Below are 27,427 nucleotides of genomic sequence, written 5' to 3' on the forward strand. Positions count from 1 at the left end.
ATGTACTGCAAAGGATAGTTAGTAAAGGTGCCTTTTTCGTGCGCGCCGTCAGGCGCGCGCGACACTGGCAAATAAAGCTTTCCCAGAAACTCAATTAACAGGGGACAATGCCTGCTGTCAATCAACTTAAGTACCTGGCTCTCTTTCAACACAACAGTCACACAACAGTTAGACTTTGACCACAGGAGCCAAGCCCACACTCAGTTTAAAATCTTAGCCAAATCCTACCTGAAGCCAGGGAGCAAAAAGATTTGTCCTGAAAAATGTAGTACTAGATTTCAAACTATGTGTTATATATATCTAATTCTGATAGGACAAACAACACAGCTATTTTTAGGAGGGTATTTGTTACCCCACCTTCCTATTCCTAATACCAAAGCTCCTTTCCCTCTCTGGAAAGCAAAATCATGCTAAACTCCTGCAATGAATTACAGTAGAGTCTCACTTATCCAATGTTCTGGATTATCCAACACATTTTTGTAGTCAATGTTTTCAATGCATAGTGATATTTTGGTGCTAAATTCATAAATCCAGTAATTACTACATAGCATTCATGTGTAATGAACTATTTTTTCTGTCAAATTTGTTGTATATAATGATGTTTTGGTGCTTAATTTGTAAAATCATAACCTATTTGATGTTTAATAGGCTTTTTCTTACTCTCTCCTTATTATCCAACATATTCGCTTATCCAACATTCTGCCGGCCCTTTATGTTAGATAAGTGAGACTCTACTGTATAACTCTAAATGGCAATTCACCAAGAAGAAGAGATGAGATTATCAAAAGAAAATGTCAGTTGTGTTGTTGTTGTCATTTAATTTGATAAACTTCCTGAGGCCTTATGGGTGCACTGACTTTGTAAACAGTTCCTCCCTTCTGTTGATGTGTTGTAGCTTGCAGCTTGCCCAGCACCTCCTGCTCATTAGTGCTCAAAAGCATGGTTAGCCAAGTGTCGTGGACTATTCAGATTCAGTTTTGCCATGTCTGAGCCTGTAAACTGGGGTTATTCACACAGTCAGACTCACAGTGCGATGCTCAACTTGAGGAGGGGAAGCTATGATGACAACACTGCAACAAGGAATCCCGTGAGTATAAGAGCATCCATGCTAATTTTTAAATTTTAATTTGGATCAGAGGGTAGAGGTATCAATTCAAAAAGATGACAGTTTCTTTTTTCTTCTTCATTCCAATTAGTTTTAAACAGTATACGTGGATATAGGCACGTCTTCTGTCTGACTAAATCATGTTGTGTAGCTTGTTCTATCAATGAGATTATTCCAGTTGAATTGTGAAACACAAGATGTTCTTAGTCTTAGTGTGCTGAACATTTACCAACCAACTTTTATATCAACATCCTGTAGAGTTGCAACTTGATGAATATGATTGTTATTTCTTCTAATACTAATTGAAACTATAATGATCTAACATGCACAAATGGTTCACATGTAACCGGTACATATGGATAGCTTAAAAATGCTAATTCAAGTAGGAAAGAATTCGGTTATGACAGTCTGTCTAATAATAGCAAATGCCAAGTTTAAAAGGGAGTAGTAAATTCATGAGACAAGAAGAAAAATCAATAGTTGGCCAGGAGATATCTGTCGATATTACCTAACACATTCTTGATTGACTGTCAAAACATGTCAATGGCAAGGAAAAGTATATGTCCCCATCACCCACTGTTGTTCAACTTGGAAAGAACCTCTGGAATGTAAGTATTAAATAAGCATCAATGGGCAGGTTATTCAGGAGATCAGGGGCCATCACAGAAAAAGTCCCTTTCCATAACATTTCTAAGCAAGAAAAAAGGAAGAGACTCAGAGAAAGTATTCCTTATATATTTGAGATTATGAGAATTCATAAAGGATTATTTATATCCATAGACTGATAGACAGTAATGTCTTTAAGATACTAGACGTTGTCTAATTTTGGTCTATAAACAGAGTCAAGCCTGGTCAGTCCTTGGAAGGTAGATCACCATGCAATGCCAGGTGCTATAGGCTGTATTTCAAACCAGGCCATGCCAAACCAATTTTGAGTATATCTTGACTAAAAAAAAACTCTATGAAACTCACAGGGTACATATTTCACTTTAATAACAACATGTCTTTGGTTTGGTGTTCTTTTCATCTTAGATAAGGGTGGAGAACACATAGGCTTCCAGATGTTGCTAAAACACAGCTTCCATTATGCATGACAACTAGTCATGGAATAACCGGATGTATTGAACACTAACAAGGGCTTATGAGAGTTCCAGTCATATAAAATATTTTATGTAGTGCTATATTAAACCCAACGCCATACCACAATTAAAACTATTAACTCTCCCCCACCTCTGCCACAAGGCCTTCAAGGATTTAGGTTGATTTTTAAAATCCTCATCCACTCTCTTGATCCTGGATCAAAGACATTGTATAAATTAGGAGTCTGGTGACTGAATCACAAAACCAATAATCATTCAGCAGTAAGGAAAATGGACTAGGATATCCCTTTTTGATATTCCTGATTTGACAGGGACAGTTTGGGATTACGCCTCTATTGTGCTATTCTAGTTGCTTTAAAATGTCCTGGTTTCTCTTTTCCTCCCTCTTCATTTCCTGCATATTGCAATTGCTGCAAACTAGATTCAAGAAGAAGGAAAAGAATTTTGCCTTTCTCTGTAGACTCAGGCAAAAGCAAGGTGCTGCCACCTTCCCCAGCTTGTGTGATTCTCATTAATCGGTTTTGCCATCTTGACCAAAGTCTGATTTGCTTGACCACATATGTATGTATTTTCATCTATAAAATGTTGGACTGTGTGGAAAGGGGCTCATTATCCAATGGCCACATCCCCTGCTTCTTGTTTCTATTTCTAATCCTTCAATAAAAATTCTACCAGTGTCCTCTATATTGGCTTGGTTTCTTTGCCATTAGAAGAGTTCCAGAGCGGGCAAAAGGATTATGGTTTGAGACACACATATTGGCTAGTATTAAGGTTTTTTTTCCCCCCCTCAAACTCTCCATCCCCCTGAGCACCAAAGCAAGGGTAATTAAAAAAGACCAGTACCTTCTGAGAAATCAGCTGATGGGTTTCATTGGACAAGACAAGCATTTTCGGTGCCAAGATGAGGAATGAATAGGATTGTTGTTGTCCTATGTGCCTTTGTGACAAATACATGTTTGGAGAGACCAATCATGCACATGCTTCACCAGACACACAAGGGAATGCTTTTAACTCTTTGCTTATCAGATGGAGATGGGTTTACAAGAAGGTTTTCATAAAACACACTTACAAAGGCTGTTTTCAGTGTCAGCTCATTCTTCAGTTCTGCCCATTCCTTTTCATTTACGTAATTCTTTTTCTTTTGTACTCCACATGAGCTCAAGAAAATGTCTAACAATTTCATTAAACTGTTCATAGTCGTTTGCTATTCTTGTTACTACTATATTTTCCCAACGTTGGTAACCTAGGGCTCAAGGCAGCCCAAATAACCTGAATCTGAACCATGGGGCTTTACGGCTCATAGCCAATATAGGCAGTACACAAGTCCCTGTGATAATTACATTTTGAAAAATTTGTATTGTTGTGGAAACAATGGTTATTATTATGTTTATTGGAGAGAAAGTGTCAGTAGAGACCCCTTTCCCCCATGACAACTGTTTCAGGAGTAAATTTCCTTTCCTATGGGTGGATTTCTCTCACTTCCTGTTGTCTCACCCCTGTTCTTAATTATGAGTCATTTGTAAATCGGATGTTTGTAGCTTGGGGACTACCTGTACTTTGAACTGGGCCTGCAAACAGATGGGCAGTTAGCACAGCTATTACTACAAGGGAGTTGTGTGCTTTCTTTAGTCAGCCACAGATAACAGTTTGGCTGAAGTTCTTTGAACCAACTGAACACACTTCAAAGGCAGTCCCTTTGTTACAGTAATCCAAAAAGATTGGACATTTCTAGGAATGGGAATCTTGGAAATACTGCACTGTTCATAAGGCTGCATCATGGGGAGAACACTTGCTGTTGATTAGCAAATACATTTCCATAAGACTCAGATTCAAAAAGTCAATTTATGGATTATATAAATCCGGAAATCCTAAAAATAAGATTGGAACAATAATAATAGATTTTAAAATCCTCTTTGTGATTCCTTTGCTTAATGTAAGTATATTAGTTTCAGAATGTTTTGTAATGGATGTTGTGCATTGACAAATAAACCTGATGATATAAGGGACACCATTTCACTACATCATTGTATATAATGAGATCGGCGCATCCATATATTTTGGTATTCACAATTTATATAAAATCCAGGGATTTGCAGTTTAGGGAGGTATGTTAAGATTTTTTTTAGCCAAAGTACTTGAATGCAGAGATTGGCCCCATGTAAGCCGCCCTGAGTCCCCTTTGGGGAGATAGAGGCGGGGTATAAAAATAAAGTTATTATTATTATTATTATTATTATTATTATTATTATTATTATTATTATCAACCTTTCATCCTTCCATTGTTTCACATTTCAGTTCTTATATGCCGCCACCAAAATGGTCAATGATGATGGATCCTGGCCACTGAAGTCCAAAACATCTGGAGGACCAAAGGTTCAGAACCATTGCTCTAAAGCAGGCATGGGCAGCCAGTAGGCTGTTAGGAATTGTGGGAGTTGAAGTCCAAAACATCTCAAGGGCAGAGGTTTGCCCATGCCTGCTCTAATGCCTCACCAACTACAAATCCCGGAAGTTCATAGGATGCAACCATCACACCTGAAGTTGAGTCACACTCCTATAAAACTGTAGTGTGAAAGGACTCTTAGTGGCACGCACTCTCACTCTCTATTTATTTAAATGCCCTTCAGCTCTTTATCACTACTAAAATATTTTATTTTCCTGAAGGTAGAAGACAGTAATGAAACAAGTTCTACAAGGCACCATGATGTATCAAGACAGAATCAGGCCAGTCTATCTGGGGCTGACTGTTCATTTATCTTCTCCGACACATTATTTTCACACATGCTTTTGCTTCATTACACCTCCAAAGAAAGAAAGTAATACATAAAAGGGCACATGCAAACTTACATAAATTTTCCTTGTGACTGATGGCTTGCCAGGAACTGGAGTCTATTTTGATGTAAATCTGGCTAGCCTCTGGCTAACCTACCCCAGTTTATAGGTATCAAAGGTCACTTCAAAGTGGTTCGGAAAGCCACAAGGCTATGCAAAAGTATTACCAAAAGCTTGCAGTCCTGTTTTTTCTTTCTTTCTTTAGTTCTTCATTCCCCTAAAAAAAAAACCCTACAATCTCAAACTGTTTTAGAGGACTCTGGTGGATAATATTTTATTAACTGCATTCTTCATTCTGTGAAAACAGACAAATCATCAAAGAAGAGAATGAAGTGATTCTGCTAGTATTCTGTGTTTATATCAATAGAAATCACTTCATGAACCCTTTAAATAACTACAAATCAACTGTGCTGTAAATCGTTCCAAACCTTTCTCTGAATTCTAGACAACATTCAAAGCACTAGACTCAAAGCAGACCATGCTATTAGAGTCTAATACATTAAAATGATAAAGATATAGCAGAACAGATACTACGTGCATGCATTCTGTCTTCACAAGATTTGGCAGAACAGATGCTATGTGCATGCATTCTGTCCTCACACAGGTTGAATGGTAGAATATCATAGCAGATGACCTCCCCAAAAGGCTTTTTTAAATGAATATCTAATATTATTGTTAAAAAGAGCAGAACAAGATATGTTGTCTCTGTATTCTGTATGTACTCATTTACTAGAATCTCACAGCAGACACAATTCCAAAAAGTTGTCTGTTTTTTCCCTGGTATCAGTAAATAACAGTAATAAGAAAAAGTCATTGTTACCAGCCCACTGCTGTGAAACCAAAAAGTGTAGGTGAGTGTGGCTTCAGTATATTCTCTGCTGAACAAGACTTGGGTAAGCTTATTGTAAGGCACACAGTCATAATGAATCAATACCATTCTCCAGACTCAGAAAAAGACCCATCATTTACTGAAAAAAATAAAACATAATGAAAATTTCATATTTTTCACACTATCCAAGTCATAATGTTAACAGAATTTTACCATTTACAAATGTCAAGGGTGTATCTGCACAGTAGAAGTAATGTAATTTGACACCACTTTAACTGCCATGGCTCGGTGTTATGGAATCGTCAGGTTTGTATTTTGGTGAGGTGCCAACATTTTTGACAGAGAAAACCAAACGGCTTGTAAAACTACAACTCCCGTCATTCTAGAGCTTTGAGCCATGGCAGTTAAAGTGGTGTAAAACTGCATTAATTCTATAATGCATATAACCCCAGGGGTTAAGAACATGCTCAGCATTCATGTACTGTAGTCTGAGAACCTAAGCCCAATGTTACCTTTACCAGTATCTTTTTGCTTTCTTGAGCTCCAATCATAGGAGGAAGGTGAAAATCAAACAAATAACTAAATGATACATGCACCCAGAAACAACTTTGGTGCTGCCATTTCAGTATCAAGCTCAAAGATAGGCTTAGCTATTTTAGGGTTGTTCCTAAAGAGGTACATATGTCACTATCATGGCTCTCATTTGCCAAATTTCCAGCATTGAAAGAACTTAAAAGTTTTAGTTGAGCATTTAGAAATATAGATTAAGTATCCAAAGGGGGGGGGGGGGGGTGACAAAGTTACCAAGGAACTGAAAACACAACAAATATAAGAATTCTATTTGCTAATGGTTTTCAGTGCTTCTCACTTCCTGTAATGCTAGAAATTTGAAAACCGAACTAAAATTTCATTGTGTTGTTGAAGGCTTTCATGGCTGGAATCACAGGGTTGTTGTATGTTGGATACACCTCACAACCTCTGAGGATGCCTGCCATAGATGTGGGCGAAACGTCAGGAGAGAATACTTCTGGAACATGGCCATACAGCCCGAAAAACATACAACAACCCTAAAATTTTAATGTGGGCAGAATTTGGTGAGTGGTGGGGTGGGGGGGAGAGAGACAATGTCTTTATTTTGCTCTCTCATACTTAAACCCTTGGGGACTGGAAATATAGGATATTCCAGATGCTGAGCAATGACAATTCTTATAATCCTTCAGTATTAACAATGGGAACAGGATGATGGGAGTTACAGCCCAATAATATCTGGATGTTCATGCATTCTCCAACCCTTCTTAAATTTACAGTCCTCCATGCATGAGTTGCACATACTGTTGTCTGAAAAAAAGGCAAAATGAAGGGGGCAAATGGGATGGATAAGAAGCTAATTAGCTTGCATGTTTCTTGCTTTATTTAAGCTCCTCCAGAACTATGTTCATCGTAGAAGTTCAGCCCCTTCACTTGAGTTCACTAAAGCATGGAGTAAGCCCTGGCTGTCATCCAACCGGTGAGTCAAACCTTCAAATATGTGTAGACATAGCACAGAAACTTTGGGCGATAAGCCATCACTTTTTCCATGATTGTGAATCTTTTTTAAAAATCACATTTCTTTATGTCACCTTTACCTTTACCTTACATTCCAAGAAATAGCTGGGAATTTCTTCTTCCCCTTAAGAAGTTTGCTCATAAACAGCATGGCTAATTTTGAAAGAGAGACTACTTGCTCATGGCTATGTTTACATTTAACATTGACTGTAGCTTTACCACCCATTTTAATTGGATTATCCCCTTGACTTCTCTGGTACATGTGAATCCGTTGTCCTGTCTGGATCTTTGATACAGAAAGATGAATATCTGTGTTTTGTTTTCCAGAGAAAACCCTGGTTGCCTGGTACCTGTTGAGCAATGTCCTTTTGTGCTAGGCTTGACTGATGAAAACTCAGAGCTGATCATCACAGACAGCGTTGTCATAACCGAAGGGATGAAAACCACTGCGAGACATCTTTTCCTCTTCAGCAGTTCCCTTGTTGTTGCCAAACTGAAGTAAGAAATGTAATTTTCTGTGTTACCCTCACTCAATTAATGTAGGGTTTGTACTGTACCATAGGGTTGTCTCCTTCCCACAAAGGGTGGCCTCTCCGGGAAGAAAGATATAAATAAATTAGATAACCATTTAATCTCCCCTTCATAGATACTGGGTTTAATTTATAACACTCTTAACTTGAACTAATGTACATTCTTTTCAAGTGAAACATAACTTTTGCCTCAATGCAGCTGACAGCTTCTGAAATGTTTTCATGGCTTCAGAATGAGGGATAACCTCATAACTGGAGTTGAGTGAACATTTGTCGGGACCTTTCTTCTGAGGCCCCTTTTACACTGCCATATAAAATCCAGATTATCTGCCTTAAACTGTTATCTTACCCCCATTATTAACTGTGAGTTGTTTGTAAGGCGGATGTTTGTAACTTGGGGACTGCCTGTAATTGGATAGCATTTCGGTCAGGGGTGTAATGGAATTAAGACATATCACACTGCCTACCCACCAAAAAAAATATATTTCTTTGGTACTTTGGGACAATCATTCTTTAATTTAAAAAATCTAAATTTATTGTTCAATAAAAATTAATCTATTGACATTGAACTCTAAAAAAAAATAATCTCAAAAACGGGGGCTGGGGCCATGGGTATCACAAAATGGCCATAGAAATTTGATGAAGTGCACAGGTCACACTTTCCCCAGCCCTGGTTTTAAAAGTTCATATTCTACTAGAGGATACATTTTAATATTGATGGATTTTAATTTTTATTTTTACAAAGAACAATTATGGATTTTCCAGTGACAAAACATGTACTTGAATAAGGAACCTCTTCACACAGAGCTAAAATCAGCGGCATGCGCCAGTTTAGCCCAGGTCACCCACGGGGTCTGCCGGCTTTCATCAAACAACACCAGCATGGATCTGTGAGTGAGGGTGGAGCCAGTTCATGCTGCCACCAAGTCCACACAGGAGGCTTCCCGTGTTGCTGTTAGACTCAATGGGGAGAAGCCGCACGCTCCACACACACTCAACACTTTCCCTCATGTGATCACCCTCAACCAGAACCGGGCGATGCAGGGTGTGGGACACCAAGTTCCCCACGCCTCTCGACAAAGAGAAGCAACTCCAATGACCATGTGACAAGGTCATAGAAGAACTATTAACACCAAAATTAGAACCCTTTGTTAAGTGATGCCACTAACAAATGACATTCTGCTGTTACTACTCATAGCACAGCATTTCAGTTGCTCAAAATATTGTATTGGAACAGAAGATAACTTCTGAATATTTGCTGTTTCTTTTTCCATTCTGCAATTTCCTTAAATAATATTACTTGCAGATAATGCAAGAAAACCTTGCACGTTTTATATATGACTAGAGTCAGAAGTCACCTAATTTGTTGTAAACAATTTTGGGGAAATTCTAGATTTGATCAACAAAGGCACAGCCATTCCCTCTGGGGCTTTTTCAGAGTAAAACTCTCAAGGGAGGAAAAGGTCAGTCTGAAAATGAAACTTGTGGCTGCTTTATTTAGAACAGAGTGAATGAATCATTTGTAGATGTTTTTGTTCACTACCTGCTTCTTTGCCCTGAATAAGGGGGAAACCCTTGTGTTCATACTATCAGGACTGGCCCAAAATATTTTACTGCCTGAGACAGGACAAAATGGCATCTACACTCTCATCTCACATATACATGCACTTAATTGATTAACTGATTGATTACAAGAAGTGATAGTAAGAGCTGTTCGGCTCTGGAATACGCTGCCTCATACTGTGTTGGAGTCTCCTTCTCCGGAGGTTTATAAGCAGAGCTGGATGGCTATCTACCAAGAGTGCTTTGATTATGTGTTCCTGCATGGAAGGGGGTTGGACTGGATGGCCCTTGAGGTCTCTTCTAACTCTATGATTCTATGATACTGTCACCTGCTTGGAGCTACCCAATTTTACTGCCTTTCCTCTGCACCCCTGCATAACCCTGGAGAAGATGCCACCGCAAGCATGGTAACCCAAAAGCATCCCACCTGGTATTTGCTTCTTTTTACATTGTCTTTCTGCAAGCATTTTGCTAAAACGGTGATGATGACATGGCGATGATTATTTATATCCTGCTTTTTCTTTCTTAAAAGAGACTCAAAGCAGCTAACAATATTTTTAAAATGTACAATTTAAAACAAAACACATATAAACATTAAAATAGAACCAAACATATGATTATTCAAAATAAACAGTTAAAACAAATTAAAACAACTAAAAATCTACAAAAATAGATATTAGCCAATTAGCACCCTCTGTCTCAATCTTAGAATCATAGGATAATAGAGGTGGAAGAGACCACATGGGCCATCTAGTCCAACCCCCTTCCATGCAGGAAAAGCACCATCAAAGTATCCCTGATAGATGGCCATACAGTCTCTGTTTAAAAGTTTCCATGGAAGGAGCTTCCACCACACTTCGAGACAAACAGTTCTACTGTTCAACAACTCCTACAGTCAAAAAATTCTTACAAATGTTCAGGTGGAATCTCCTTTCCTGTAATTTGAATCTGTTGCTCCTAGTTCTAATTTCAAGGGCAGCAGAAAACAAGTCTGCTCCCTCTTCCTTATGACACCATTTTCACATATTTATACATGGCTGTCATGTCTCCTCTCAACCTTCTCTTCTGCAGGCTAAACATGCCCAGTTCTTTAAGATTCTTCTCACAGGGCATGGTCTCCAGTCATTTGATCATTTTAGTTGCCCTCCTCTGGACACCTTCCAGCTTGTCAATATCCCTTTTGAACTGTGGTGCCCAGAATTGGACACAGTATTCCAGGTGAGGTCTAACCAAAGCAGAATACAAAGGCACTATGGCTTCCCTCGATCGAGACCATGCATGGGCAAACTTTGGCCCTCCAAGTGATTTGGACTTCAGCTCCCACAATTCCTAACAGCTTTGTTCCCTTCATTCTTACCTAGATGATTTTAACCTGGTTTCCAGGATTAAAGTCTTGCATCTCTTCACAGGTGTAAATACTTTCCTACTTTCCTTAGGCGAGGTAGTTACGTTTTGTATTTTCAACTTCTGCTAACATACTGATTTCAAATTATGTCACATACACACAATAGAAATGAAGATAAAATATTTAAGAGCTACAATGGAAAAGAGTTCTTCATTTTTTTCTCTTCTTATCATTGCTCTATATACTCTGATACACAGAGGGAGAGAGGCAGCAAGAGAAATTCCCCCATTTTCATCTTTGTAGCAGAAGCTCTTTTTCATTTTCTTTCTTCTACCACATACCACACTCCTCCAGATGGCAAAAAGACCACCACTATGATTATGACCTTTAAACACACTCCTTCATTCTTCCAATAAAGGAGGTCATATTAAGAAAGGCAACACTTCACAGATTACTCCGTTTAAAACTTTATTTTAATCTTCTTGTAGACTTTGGGAAGAACAAATCTTGCTTCTTCTAAAGCAGTGTTGGTTTCAATATTTGCATTAGAAGTAGCAAAATTTGTTTCTTAGTCTCCAGTCTTAATTTTACTGTGAACACCATAGTGAGCTATTATAATTATCAAGAATGAAACCATTTAATTGTCATTGTGTGTGTTCGGGTTGACTTGTTGACTTGTGGTAGTCTCCTTGAATTTCATAGTTTTTTCTTAGGCAAAGAATTCTCAGAAGTGCTTTTCCAGTTCCTTCCTCTGAAATATAGCACACAGCACTGGGTCTCCCATCCACAAACTAACCAGTCTAGTCCTGTTTATTATCCAAGAGCAGGCTGGATATGTTGCCCTTACAGTTGGTATTTACTTAACATTTATGTCAAGGTTGGCAATTTCAGTTCACATCTAGCAAGAAATGGATTTTTGTTCTTCCTTTTAAAATGAAATGTTTCAAATCAGGGCCCTCGGTTCTGCAACAAACACTAATACAAAGGAAGAGAGTGGTGCAATGGGTAGCACAAATTGGAATGGATTTAATCCAAAACAAAACTGCAAATACCAACAATGAAAGCTTAGGCATGTTCACCAGGGAGTTAAGTCCCACTGAGTTTGGGATCTTACTCTTGAAGAAATGTCCTTCCAATTGAGCTGCAAATGGCATCTTCCTGAAATCTGGAGTTGGTGCAAGGGACCTCTCCAGAAAAATATTATTTTACTCATTCATTCCTGATCTTTGAATAAAACTGGAAGCAGAAGTTCCAAAATACTGCAAAAAGATTGCATTTGTGGTGAGTCTAAAATGGTCCAAAATGGGAAGTTCCAAGAAACTAACAGACAGAGACTTCAGTTTTATGAATCATCCTTTAAGTGTTTGAATGTTGTTGGGTGGAGCTTAGATTTGAACCTGATATTCTACTGTTAACACAGTTCTGTCTTAAGGACAATTTACAGTTCCTCTGAATTCTTCTCCTTCATGTAAAGCTGTGGTGGGCAAAGTGTATACCATGGGCCACATGTAGTGTCAAGTCCATTTTGTGGCTTTCAGAGGGCAGCAAGTGTGGTATAGTGATTGGAGTGTTGGACTAGGACTCTGGGAGACCAGAGATGCATCTACACAGTAGAATAAATGAAATTTAACACATTTTTCCTGCTATGGAATGACAGGAGCTGTATTTTTGCAAGGCCATTAGCCTTCTCTGCTCAAGTGTTGATGCCTCAGCAAATTACATACCCCAAGATTCCATAGAATTTAGTGATGCAATTAAAGTGACTGTAAACTGTATTAATTATGAAGATGATGATGATGATGATGGTGATGATGATTTATTTATTAACAGCCAAATTAAAACTTGACTTGGCACCAAAGCCTTTGGGCCTCTTTAGTACTGTTGTACTAGAGCCCTGAAACACCTTTTCACCACAAACCACTCTTTCCCCAGATAATCCAGTAATTACTATAAAAGTTTATTTAGAGAAGATTATATAAAAATAAGCAAATCTTTAAAAGAGAATCCAAGTTCCAAAAGTTATTTCCAGGATAGCCAGGAGTCCAAAATCTTTTCAAATACAGTTTCAAGAGTCAATCTGCAGATATATCCATAAACATGATAGCATGAATTCAGTCAATCTATGCCACACTTGAACTAGAAACAGGAACAAACTTAGAAACTTCAATACATGAATTCCAAAAATGTAGAACCAAGAAGCAAGAGCTGTTCACCTGAATACAACATTGTTCTCACAAAGGACTGTACCAGCAGAAATCACTTTAAAAGTGATTTTCCTTTTCTCTAAGCCTCTGGGAAAAGTGAGCCTGTCTTTGTTGTATGTTCTGCTTCCTAGTGCCTTGACCTGGACAAACATTTGTCTCCCAAAGCCTGCACTTCTGGCAGATTCTCATGAGAACTGATATCACTTTCTCCAGTCTCATGGAAATTGCCAGGAGATTCCAAAACAACTCTCTCCAGGCCACTTCTATCCTCCTCTGGGCCCTCTGAATCTATCCCCTTCCTCATCTTCTGAGCATGCAGACTCTGACCAGGTTATAAGTGCAACCCAATGACTGTTATAGTTTAATATTTAAACATCTGTTTATATATTGTTTAATATGTTTTAAGTTATTTTAACTATCTTACTGCTTTCAGCCTGTTTAATGATACTGTAAGCCACTTTGAGATCTCTTGATATAGGGTGGGGTGGAGTTGGCCATCCACACCTACAGATTCAACCATCCATGGTGTGAAAATATTCCCAGAAGAAAAAAATCCAAGCAGCAAACCTTGGCTATTTTATATAAAGGGCACTATTTTGCCACTCCATTTTATATACTGGTAATGGGACTTCAGCATTCACAGGTTTTGATATCCACGGGAGGTTCTGGTAATAACCCCCAGTGGATACCAAGACCCCACTGTGTAAATATTTGAATAAATTAAATAAACTATAACAACAGAAGATCAGGAAACCTCAAATCAGATCAGCTTATAAACCTTGTCTTTAGTTTTCTTATTAGAATTGTCATAAATTAGAAATGACTTGAAAGCATATATTATCCATTTGCTGAAGCAGTTTTTTAAACACAAGTCACCTAACATGCTTTTGAGCTTTCATGGGATGCAATATTTGCTTCACTTGTTGGAAATCCTCATATCACGACACACAATAAAACTGAAATTCCAGTCTTTCCATAAGAACCTAGGACATTTTCTGCTTACAAAAACCTCACACACAAATACAGAAATCAATTGATTCACAAGGGATGATTAGACAAGGAAGAGTTCTTGTAAAACAAGTGGCTGTAACTGGAGACTTAGAAAATATACACAATTTCACAAGAAACCACCAAATAAGGCTACTTCTCTTATTTGTCACATTTCTCCGTGACTTATATGACTTCACTTAATAGAAGTAATATGCATTTTTTCAAGTTTTGTCAAGAATTTTCCCATGTTTTATCTGTCAGACTCTTTGCTTTCTATAATATTTATTTGTTTATTTGCTGCAACAACCTAGGGCAAACAGGAAAATGGAACTACACATAAACAAAATAGTAAGGTGTTCAATCCTATACATGTTGAATCAGAAGCAAGTCCATTTGCTTCAACAAATAAGTCAGACCCCCCTTCAGATCTCTAAGGTCTCTTCCACACAGCCATATAACCTAGAATATCCCACAATATCTACTTTGAACTGGGTTATCTGAGTCCACACTGCCATATATCCCAGTTCAAAGCAGAAAATATGGGATCTAATTCAGCTGTGTGGAAGGGGCCTAAGAATGATGAAATCTTTGTTGGCCAGTGACTCTCTTCCCATCTAACCTACTTGACAGGGTTGTTGTGAAGATACAGTTCCAGAAATGTTGTTGTTGTTGTTGTTGTGTCATCATCATCCACTTTCTTCCCCATCAAGGTAGCTAACAATGACATAGCACAATATGATAGAATTTAAAAACAAATTTTCATATGGATATAAAAATTAAAAAATAATTAAACAGTTATGTCATGAGTGTAAAAATTAAAATACCATTAAAATTACATTTAAAATTTAGAAAAACCCCCAAAATCCCATCTACAGTATGCTGTCTTCAGCTCCTTATAACTTTATTAGAAAAAGAATGGGATAAAAAGCAGCATAAAGTGATAGTAAACACTATAAAAGGAACATGCTAGTCCCAGACTGGTTTGCCAATGCCTTCCTCTGAGGCTGAGAGACTGTGGCTTGCCTAAGGTCAACCCTCCTGCTGCAGCAGCTCCACTGGCTGCCAGCCTGTTTCTGGTGGCAGTGCTGGTTATGACCTTTAAAGCCTTAGACCACTGGTTCTCAACCTGTGGGTCCCCAGATGTTTTGGCCTTCAACTCCCAGAAATCCTAACAGCTGATAAACTGGCTGGGATTTCTGGGAGTTGTAGGCCAAAACACCTGGAGACCCATGGGTTGAGAACCACTGCACTAGACAGTTCAGGTCCAGACTATTTGGCTGACTGCATCCCCTTGTACAAACCTGCCCAGACCCTGAGATCTTGATGAGAGGCTCTTCTCTCGGTCTCGCCTGTCAGGGATTTCTGTTATCTTAACAGAGTTCTTGAAGGGTTGTTGTATGTTTTCCAGGCTATATGGCCATGTTCCAGAAGTATTCTCTCCTGACGTTTTGCCCACATCTATGGCAGGCATCCTCAGAGTACCTCACTACCTCTGAGGATGCCTGCCATAGATGTGGGCAAAACGTCAGGAGAGAATACTTCTGGAACATGGCCATACAGCCCGGAAAACATACAACAACCCTGTAATCCCGGCCATGGAAGCCTTCGACAACACAGAGTCCTTGAAGCTCTTCCTTTGCCGACACCAGGTAGAATCCAAGCTCCCTTCCTTGTAGTTGTGGCAAGAACACAAGACACCAGACTCCAGATGCTTGTTCCAAACACAGGAAGGCTTTATATATTCAGTGGCAATATATACAAAATATTTACAGCAACTCACAGCTCTCTTCAAACTCCAACCACCAGAGTATGAAACAAACTCCGACACCACCTCCATCTCAAGCTTGGTTGGTGGGAGCAAGAGAGAGGGCCTTTTCAGTGGCTGACCCTTGACTCTGGAACTCCCTGCCCAGGGATGCTAGAATGGCCTCCTCCTGCTGTCCTTCCGGCGGCAGGCTAAAACTTTTTTATTCAGACAGGCTTTTAAAGAAGGTTTTAAAGATAGTCAGGGGGTTCTGTGGTTTTTAAATTTGAATATGTTTTATTGGTTTTTAACTGGGAAATTTTGATACTGTTTATATTTAATCCTGTTTTAATGTTTGCACATTTGTATATTTTAAATTGCATGCTGATGCTTTTATGTTAAGCCGCTTTGAGTCTCCTGCAGGAGAGATAAAGTGGAGTATAAATAAATAAATAAATAAATAAATAAATAAATACATACATACATACATACATACATACAGATTTAAACCCCAGAATGGGAGTGATAATTATCTCTTTTTTAAGCAATGTTCACCGCTTTGAGTCTTAAGAGGGGGAAAGAAGCATATAAACCAGGGGTCCTCAAACTTTTTAAGCCGAGGGCCGGTCCACAATCCTTCAGATTGTTGAGGGGCCGGATTATCATTTGAAAAAAAAAATACAAACAAATTCCGATGCACACTGCACATGTCTTATTTGTAGTGCAAAAACAACAACAACAACAACAACAACAAGAACAATGAAAGAACAATACAATATTTAACAATAAAAACAATTTTAACCAACATACATTGATCAGGATTTCAATGGGAAGTGTGGTCCTGCTTCTGGCCAATGAGATAGTCAAGTTAATTAGGGTTGTTGTTGTTGTTGTTGTTGTTGTTGTTGTGTGCCTACAAGTCATTTCAGACTTTGGGTGACCCTAAGTCTAAAATTTATTATTTATTTATTTACTGCATTTATTTACTACATTTGTATCACACCCTTCTGACCCCAAAGGGGACTCAGAGTGGCTTACAAATTATATGTACATACAATATATTATATTATTAGCATAGCACAATATTAGCATTATATATTACTATATTGAACTATACTACTATACTGTAATATTATTAGTAATATTATATGTAATATAGAATATATAATTAATATTATTATATGGTATTATTATTAGTGTTATATTGTATTACATTATAATATTATTATCAATATTACAATTAATATTATACTATAAAACTGAAGGCGGGGGCCAGGTAAATGACCTCGGAGGGCCGCATCCGGCCCCCGGGCCTTAGTTTGGGGACCCCTGATATAAACCATCATCATCATCCTGTCTGCTGTTTTGTCTCAGAAATTACTCCCCTCCAGGTGTATTTCTTTCACTGAGATTGCAAAATTAGAAGTCATTATCTGTGATGAGAATTATAGGAAGAGCAATTCTGAGGATAAAAGTACAAACGATGGAGAAATTCTCCTCCTCCTCCCTGTATATACATGCACACACTGCTTACTGCTTTGAAGTAACAGAGTGTTAATACAAAGATTGTGTTGCTCATATTTTCTCATTGTATTTAACAAAATGGAGAGTCTTCAGCAGTACAGTGGAAATGTTTGCAAAAGACTCTTCATAGGAATAAAACGCAACTCACTAAATGGGGTTGCTTCTTTTCAGATCTAGCACAACATTCAAATTAAAACACAAGGTGGATCTAAGTGACCTCTGGATTGTGTACAGTGAGGAGAAAGAAGAAGATAAAGACACTTCTTATGGATTTACTCTCACCTGTGGAAACGCCATCATCTTAAGGTGGTCCACCAATGTCTGCATTGCATCCTTCAGGTGAGTCTCAATCTTTTCAATTGGAGTTAGCTGGTAAATAAATTTGAAATTTGAAGGTACATAGGATGCATTAAGACTGGAGAATTAATGTGGTTTGACACCACTATAATTCTGATGGTTCGATGCTATGGAGGAGATGTAGTTTGATGGGGCCAACACTATTGAGCAGAGATAGCTAAAGACTTTGTAAAACCACAACTGCCATGATTTCATAGCATGGAGCCATGGAATTAAAGTGGTGCCAAACTGCATTAAATCTACAGTATAGCTATATTTTGTTTGGATAAACAAAACAAATGAGAAATCACAAGCATAGGACTAAATAGAGCATGACTTTATTGTTGTACATGTTGTACTGTGTACATACAAGAATATATATGATATGAGCACCCATTCAAAGTGTGTGTGTTTGTAACAACTAAACTCTTCTCATGGGTATGTTGAGAGAAATATGTTTGGAAAAAATATTAAATGTGAATTTTGATACTGACTAGAACAAATTCAGAGACTGATGAGGAAAGAGGTGGAAGAGCTTTTATCACAATCCTGAAAGTGACACATTTTGAAACTAAACAATATGTGTTAACAGCCACAATCCCTGGTCTAGACAACATGACAACCTGAGATAACAGAGAAAGTGAGGTGGGCATTCTCAATGTCTTCTTTCCTCATATTTAGGAGGAAAAGCATGGGGGGAGGGTTACAGACTAAAGATTTTTGGCAGTTTCTCATTATGCACATCTCAATATATCATAGTTTAGTGGGACTCACAGATTGACTACAACCAGGGACAGTTCTCTAACAACAAGCAAGCCAAGCTATCGACTGGGTATAATGCCATGCTAAAAGAGTATCCAAGCCAGGAGTTTCCAAGACTTTATAGAGTGGAGCTAAATGTGCTTGTACTCTCTCCTGAAATTGCAACATTCAAGTATCTTCAGATTTATTAATGGGCCTGGACTTAGGCAATCACTCTTTTCAAAAAGCCACACAGTTCTGAGAAGCTCATACTGTTTTCCAATTTATATGATATGACATGGAGTCATTTTCTACAGTCACCAGAGCCAAGTTATGCAATCCTTCTACTCTTCCTCTTTGTCTCAACTGTCACATCCATAGTTGGTATTGTGTCATGCATCTTCCCCTAATCGCTGCAGTATTCTAGTAAAAAAGACTGAATTTTGTTTCCTAAAATTTGCTGTTATTGTTTAATGCCAACAGATAGAGGGAAAATGCAGTGAGCACACAATAGTAGAGAGTTTAGACATAATTCCTTATAAATAATAAATTTACATTGAATCTTTTTTGGGGGGATACTACACAACTAAAATAAATAATAATAGCTAGTAAATACATAAATAAATAATATCTCACTTTTCCCCTAATCTGGAATCCAGGGAGGCTTACAACAATTTCAACAAGTACAATCAGATAGATGACATGCAAAAATAATTGGTAAAATGCCAAGAAATGGTACATAGAATTAATCCATATATAGAGAGACTAATGTATACTATGTATACATCTATGTATACTGTTCTCCCCTCCCCCCTCTCTCTGTCTGTCTGTCTGTCTGTCTCTCTCTCTCTCTCTCTATATATATATATATATATGTGTGTGTGTGTGTGTGTGTGTGTATATACACACACACACACACACACACACACACACACACACACACGAGGGCTATCCAGAAAGATCAGTACGTTTTGGAATTAAAAATAAACAAAGTATAGGAGAAAACATTTACCATATTCAGTTGAAAGCCAGACCCAAATACTAGTCCCCACTGAAATCTAGGTAGTTATCATAGCGATAAAAGTGTTTGAAAAGCCCTCCCCCCCCCCCCCCCCAAGATTTCTGCCTGGCTTGCGTCCTGAACCAGGCTGGTTTCCCTTCACTCAGCTGTCAAATGGTGCGCTCAGCTTTCCAATCGCTCTTTTGTTTTGCAGATGCTTGCAAGGAAGGTTTTTTGGGACAGGAAAGGTGTGCTTCTTGAAAAACCTTAAAAGAGCACCTTCTTTGCAAGCATCTGCAAAACAAAAGAGCGATCGAGGAAGAGCGATCGGAAAGCTGAGCGCACCATTTGACAGCTGAGGGAAGGGAAACCTGGTTCAGGACGCAAGCCAGGAGGAAATCTTGGGGGGGGGGGGGCTTTTCAAACACTTTTATCGCTATGATAACTACCTAGACTTCAGTGGGAACTATGGTGAAAACTAGTATTTGGGTCTGGCTTTCAACTGAATATGGTAAATGTTTTCTCCTATACTTTGTTTATTTTTAATTCCAAAACGTACTGAACTTTCTGGATAACCCTCGTATATATGGATTATAAGAATAGTAGCACATAATATTATTAAATCTTGCATTTCGTTTTCAAAAAGGCATCAGAATTTTTAGAAGTTTTCATCTGTCAACAGAAAGAATTTCATTTCTTTTATGGTATATCTTGTTCTCTGTTATGGGGGATATGTGATCTCACTACTTAAGCATTTTGTAACAGAGAGGACAGAATTTTGTAAACATTTAAGACATTCAAGTTGTTTCTCATTTATGGTAGCCACAAGGTGAACCTACCACAGAGTTTTCTGAGACTGAGAGACTTGTCCGAGGGCAACCAACAGGTTTTCATGGCCAAGCAGGGATTCAAACCTTGCTCTCCAGAGTTGTAGTCTGCTCAGACCATGACGGCACACTGGCTTCATATTCATGCTTAAATCAACATCTCCCTAACCATTTGTAGCCTGACAAGAAGAGGGAGAAGGTAACACAGAAGCAGCCTCCTAGGTCCTATAGCTACTGTAGATCTGAAATGTTTACCTCTGCTGCTGAGACCTGATTGTGTCTTTAAGCAAGTAAAAGTTTTAATTACTTCCAAATAATGACCAAGAGAAATTCATTTTAAAATTGCAATTCTAAGGATGGCTTACTACTTTATGGACACTTTACCCGTAACAAAATTCTTTTAAAAGTAACTTTCCAAGCTCCAGGAAGTAGCTCTCTGTGTTAGAGGACTTTATCCCACCGAGTAGTCATCTCGTTGCGTTTAGTGTGGATATTGGTTGTCAATTTTTTCATTCTTATTTTATTGAGGAGGGAGCAAGCTTGTTTTTCCGCTGTTCCAGATACTTATTTTTTTATTTATTACAATATTTATAGCCCACCCTTCTCACCCAATAGGGGACTCAGGGCGTCTTACAATAAAACACTAAGGCACGGATTCACATTACAGGAAATAGATTCCACTTAAACATTAGGAAAAACTTCCCAATAGTGAGAACTGTTCAGCATATGAAGATGCTGCCTTGAAATGTGCTGGAGTCTCCTTCTCTGGAGGTTTTTAAACAGAGGCTGGATGGCCGTCTGTCATATGTGATTTGATTGTGTATTCCTGCATGACAGAAAGGGGGTTGGTCTCTTCCACTTCTATGATTCTGTTATTCGAAGGGGAAAATCTAGAAAGATAATTATCTAGTTTTAGAAATGTCCTCCTTGCATTTCTGATGTTAACCAGCTGAGCCTATTATCACAGAGCTTGGTATAAATTGCATGCTGTTTAGTTGATATCCGCAGTATTGGAGGTGCAATGGGCATGAAGGTCATTCTCAGCTGAAGGCATTCTTTCTTCCTTTTTAAAGAGCAGATCCCACCCACCATAGTGATTCTCAAGGTATATTCAGTGATTTGGTATCCATTCATAACGCATTCATAGTTTCTCAGCACCCACTAAGTAGCTTTGTGGGTCAAATGAGTGACATGAGCGCCAGGGTAGATGACATTTGGTTTAATTTTATTTTTAGATGTTGAACATTTTAAATACATTTAAATACTCAAAATCTCAACATTTCCAACACAAGAGTACTCATAACATGTTAACTATCTCAGTTATAATGAAATAACCTTTACATATTTTTCTATCCTGAGCAAAAAGTGTGTATGTATGTATATATGTGTGTGTGTGTGTGTGTGTGTGTGTGTGTGTGTGTGTGTGTGTATATATATATATATATATATATATATCTTTAACTTCACAGTATAAAAGTAAATCTCCTTCTGAGTAAGTAATTAGTTCTTAATTAAAAATAAGTTATCACAATCAAGCAAACTAAAGCACTTCCAATTCTTGATTTAAGGTTTCCAAATCTTGATTATGGCACTATTGAATTCCATTTCCCAGGAAAGCATTAATGCTTTACCAGGAAATGGAATCCAACAGTGCCTACCTCAGTACAGGACCTTCATTTCAAATATCACTTTGAACTGGATTCTATGGCAGTGTAGACTCATATAATCCAATTCAAGGCAGATAATGTGGATTTAGTGTAAATACAAGGTTGTCCTGTTACTATAGACTCATTAGTAATACAGAATAGAATCATAATTACAAACTGATTATTATTTATAATTAAAGAACGCAGGGAATAAACACATTAGGACTGTTTTACAACAATGCACCAAACATTATATTCATGCTTGAATGTTTTCCAAAGTAACTGATAAGTTCTTCCATAAACTGTGGTCAACATTTTAAATAAATTCAGTATTGTCCCATGCAAGTAAAAAGTCTTAGGAATGTGTGATCAGGAAAACAAAACTACAAGGGTTCCCGGGTGTTTATAATCCTTACTTCAGGAGAAGTATCCCTTCTTCAGGTTTATTTTGAAGGTTTCTTTGTATGTTCGTAATTGTATCTTCCAAAGCTTTTATAAATTCCACTTTAGGAGTCTGTGGCTCTGCTGCAAACTTTCCCTATGGGTAGTGATCCTACTGACTTCTATTTGCGAGCACCTGGGAACCCTTGTAGTTTTGTTTTCCTGATCACGCATTCCTAAGACTTTTTATTTGGTTGTTGCAGTCCAACAACATGTGGAGGGCTTGCATAGCCCTTGACCCATTCCATGCATTACCATCATAAGCCAATACAATTAAAGCAAATGTAAAATCTAGGCTTCACATTCAGGGATACCAATATGTTTTCTTATAAATAATGATTGAATGATAAATTGATGTCATTTATTCCCCACTTTTTCCCAATATAAGCCTATATTATGATGCTATAATTAAAATGTAAAAGCAGTACCAAACACCAGGTTTAGCTTTCAGGGCATAATACAGCAGGGTAGCCTGGCCCTCTGTTGAAACATTTTAATGCGAAAATTTGGTAGACAACAATAGAAGAAATTAAAGGGAAAGCAGAGGACTTCCTGTGAAAACAGTAGTAAACCCAAAGCAGAAGTGGAATCCAACAAAACTACAATATGACAGACGTAAGTGAAAGTTTTTGTAAAGGAACTTGTAATTTAATATCAACTACAAGTAAAAAAGAAGAAATTACGATACATTTTCAAGGAAAAAAAGGGGGAATGGGTTGCTTGTAGCTTTAGACCTCATTTACACTGCTATATAATGCAGATTCATAATGCAGATTAATTGCCCTGAACTGCATTATATGAGTTCAGACTGCCATATAATGCAATTCAGTCCAGTTAAACTACATTATGAAACTATATTATATGGCAGTATTGATAGGGTTGTGGTCCTGGTTACAGAAAACACAGTATTACAATAAATTAGCTAGCCACAACTAATGTTAAGTCCTTTATTTTTGTAGGCCTCTACTAAGCATAAATTGGGATTCAGTCCAATTTGTCAGCCCAATTTCTACTTGTTGAATATATGAACTGAAGTCACCTCTATATAGTAACTCTGTAGGTTCCAACATAACCAGCTCTCCTTGCTTTTTTTTTTTTTTTTGCAAGAGAAAGTCATCAAACCACATGGTGTTTTGTGAAACAAATGAAAAGAATTCCAATACACAGACCCAAAGAGTTTCTCTTTCAAATGTATTTGTTTTTATACAAAATGTAACATTAGAGTTGTAACAGAAAGAATACACACATCTATGACACAATTCTTCACTTTGCTTGCAGAAGATAATGCCCCACTAGCCCAGTTCTATGTGGCTACTACTTGTGGCCCCAACAAATGACAACTTCTGGGTCCCAGAATATGCTCTCACCGCCAATGAATGGCCAGGGAGAGTGGGATGCAACAACAAATGGGTCTTATGGCAAATCAAACTGACATCTCTCTAGAAGCCAAGATGCAAAAACTGAGGCTGTCACTCTTTGGCCATATCATGAGAACGCACAACTTCCCAGACAATAATGCTTGGCAAAATAGAAAACAGTAGGAAAAGAGGAAGACCACATTTCAAATGGAAGGAAGTTATGACCCTGAGTCTATAGGACCTGAGCAGAATCCTATAGTGGCTTTGAAGTCTCTCATTCATAGGGTCACCATAAGACAATTTCAACTAGTGTACCTCTTACATTTCATCTCCACCTTTGCCAAGATAAAGACTCCCATGTTATTCTTACATCGCCAGGAGGAAGCACACGGCTTCCCCCCATAGATTAGATGGCAACACAGGAAGCCTCCCGTGTTGCTGTAGCGACACCATACTGGTTTTGCCCTCCTTCACTCACAGAATCGGCATGTTGTCGTCGGATGGGAGCCAGCTGGTTCCATGGGTGACTGGGGCTAGAGTTGTGTATGCCACTGATTTTAACCTCATATAATGAGGTTGGTAGTGTTTTTAATATACAGTAGAGTCTTGCTTATCCAACATAAACAGGCCAGCAGAACGTTGGATAAGTGGAAATGTTGGATAATAGGGAGAGATTAAGGAAAAGCCTATTAAATGTCAGAATACGTATGTGGATGTGAACTTTGGATGTTGTTTATCCTGCTTGTGAGAAGAACTGGTTGAGTTCCTTATTGTGGTGATATGTTTTGTTTTTAATTGTTTGTAATTTATGTAGTTCTTTGGTTTCATTAAAAAGTAAGTAATCATCTCTGCACTATGAAAATAACAGAATGTGTTGTCATTATATAAATAAAAATTATTTGGTCATGTTCATATTACTCTCCTGGAGGGTGGCATTTCCCTATTCCTCTCTGGGCCCTCTGGAACTGTAAGGAGTCGGATATGGAGAGATGTGGTATAATCAAGCAGCATTAACTCAGTTTTTCTTGAGGTTCAGTCCCACCTTGTGAACATAGTTTTAATCTCATCTGCTTTCCCGCTGCCCTGGGGTATTTGAATGCTTAGGATATGAATATTCTGATAATGAATAATAGGCCGGGTGCTGTGCAGGTTGGATGCTGTGCCAGATGGGAAAAATCTGCACCAGCCACATCTTGCACGCAGAGAGGCCTGCTGATTGTGTTGGATATTGGATGAGTGAAGGTTGGATAAGCGAGATTCTACTGTACTTGGTGTTTTAATATAGTGAAAGAACTGCCTGCATGCAAAAAATCCTGCTTATATGTTCTTCAGAGAAATGAGCAGAAAAAGAATGGCTGGTTTCATGCAGACAGATTTGACCAGTCCTATCCTCAGTAGCAAAAAAGAATATCCAGGACTAGTCCAGAGCAAGAATGAGACTGGTAATGCTAACTTAATTTTACTCAACTGGCATAAGGAGCCATGAAGCTTATGAAAAGATACATCTGGGACTTGAACCCATTGCTCTGTCCTTCACAGTCATCCACTTTGGTGATAGTACTGAAGCTAGAACTAATCACAGGACAGTATACCATGCTATTTCCATATTGTCTAAAGACTATGCCTATTAAAGGCATGACCTCTCAGCAGCTGCCGTTTCCTAACATTGTGGACCTTGGCTGAACATGGAGGGCCCTTAACACAATATGTTAAACTGACATGCCTTTTGTTCCTTGAATGTCCTTTATTCCACTCTCTATTTTGCATAATAGTATAATGCAGCAGCTGAATTATTTACTCAGTGGGTTCAAATAAAATGTTATTTCGCAGTTGCTAAACCGTGCAGTTTTGGAAACAAGCTGGAGCTGATGTTCAAATCACCTTTAAAATGATACTTGATCATATTTATGGTCTCGCAAATACTTCTTAAAGTTTTGGATTGCTGAGCAACAGATTTTTCTTATGGGAACGCTTCAGCAGATACCAAATAAGGCTGTTTGTAAGCGGGTGACCACATGTTGTTAGTGCTCTCAGAGGGAATGGTCTCCATTTAATTGATTTATCTGATAAATGAAGGGTAAGGGGAAGCCAAAAATAACTCTTTAAAAGGAAACATACAACTGAAAAAAAGTTTTTTTTTCAACAAAGCAAATCTTTTTTGTACAAGCAAACTCAAGCTGGATTTGAGGAGCAGGGAAGTTGAGTCACCAAAAAATGGTTATACCATGCACCTTTTTTAGGCTACTTTTTTGTCACTTCAGAATGTATGCAAATGTGTAAGCACCCGCACATTCCCAAAACTATTATTTAGTTAAGTGAATAAAGTAAAGAGTGGGCAAGCTGGTGAAACTGAACACTAAAGCTGTCCCGGCAATTAACTACATTGAGGCAGTCACTTCAGGCAAAAGATTGGGAAAGAAATTATCTGTTGTTTACTTTGTTATTTATATGTTAGTACCAGGCATGAAGAAAAATGTTCTGGGGATTTTCTTCCCCATATGTCAAAAAATAACTGGAAAGGCCTTCAATATTATTCACTCTGATGTGGGTGAGAGGGCAGGGACATCATTTTCTGCTCCTTTTAAATAAATCAGATTACATTTGCTTAACAAATTCTGCACGAAACTATGTTTTATGGTGCCACTCAGTTTCTCTTTCCTCCTTTCAAATGAAGCTCCATGTCAGAGCAATCCTGAAAGTTTTCATCAACTTGAGACGTTGTAAGGGAGTATATCATTCCCCTGTTGCATCAGCTCCATTGGCTGCCAATTTACTAGTAAGCACAATTCAAGGTGCTGGCTTTAACCTATAAAGCTCTAAATGATTCCAGTCCAGTTTACTTGTCTGAACGTATCTCCCACTATGATTCACCTTGTAGTTTGAGATCTTTGGGGAGGCCCTGTTATCGATCCCACCACATTCGCAAGCACAACTGGTAGGGATGAGAGACAGGGCCTTCTCAGTGGTGGCCCCCGTCTGTGGAACATCCTCCCGAATGAGATCAGGCAGGCTCCCTCGCTCCTATCCTTTCGTAAACATCTCAAAACTTGGCTATGGGACCAGGCCTTTGAACAATAGAAGCAGCACTAACTGTAAAAGGAAATTAGGATGAATAATGGACAGACCTGGATCATGATTTGGAATGCGCTCTTGAATGTATATTTATATGGATGTATTAATTAATGCTATCTATTTTAACTGTAATTGTTTTTATATATCATGTTTTATATTGATTTGTTCAGCGTCTAATGATGCTAATTGTAAGGCTGCCCTGAGTCCCCCCTCGGGGGTGAGAAGGGCAGGATATAAATGCTTGTAATAATAAATAAATAAATAAATAAATAAATAAATAAGAGGCTATTCTCAGTCACACTGATATTTGCTCAAAATTATATTTGTTTTTAAATTTTTAATAAGTAGAATAAATAACTCCACAAGATATATAGTAAAGGTAAAAGTTTTCCCCTGACATTAAGACTAGTCATGTTCTACTCTGGGGGTTGGTGCTCATCTCAATTTCTGTCAGACCCTAGGTAGCGGAGCACCAAGAACCAGACGCAGAGGCCAATATCTATCTAATATCTTTATTAAGTAAATATATAAAAGTAATAAAAACAAGTGAAGAATATAGTTCAGAAGCTGACCTATCAAATGAGGTCAATTAAAGTCCAGAAATGTATTGTCCAATAATTGATATTAGAGTTCAAGTTTTAAATCCAATAACCGAAACACACACTTTTGCCAAGCAATAGTGTGGGGAAAGCGCC

General features: G+C 38.1%; 1 protein-coding gene across 1 annotated transcript in view; it reads left to right on the forward strand.

Moving 5' to 3' along the window:
* The first annotated feature begins 1,010 nt into the window (after positions 1-1,010).
* Positions 1,011-27,427, forward strand: part of tagap (T cell activation RhoGTPase activating protein) — a 58,188-nt gene continuing 31,771 nt past the window's right edge. Inside the window, exons 1-4 of the mRNA XM_062976731.1 lie at positions 1,011-1,087; positions 7,285-7,373; positions 7,739-7,909; positions 17,483-17,650. Of these exons, the coding sequence (XP_062832801.1) occupies positions 1,034-1,087; positions 7,285-7,373; positions 7,739-7,909; positions 17,483-17,650 (482 nt within the window). The 5' untranslated portion in view covers positions 1,011-1,033. The remainder of the gene's footprint in view (positions 1,088-7,284; positions 7,374-7,738; positions 7,910-17,482; positions 17,651-27,427) is intronic.

This window comes from Anolis carolinensis, chromosome 1 (genome assembly GCF_035594765.1).
Source record: "Anolis carolinensis isolate JA03-04 chromosome 1, rAnoCar3.1.pri, whole genome shotgun sequence".
NCBI lineage: Eukaryota > Metazoa > Chordata > Lepidosauria > Squamata > Dactyloidae > Anolis > Anolis carolinensis.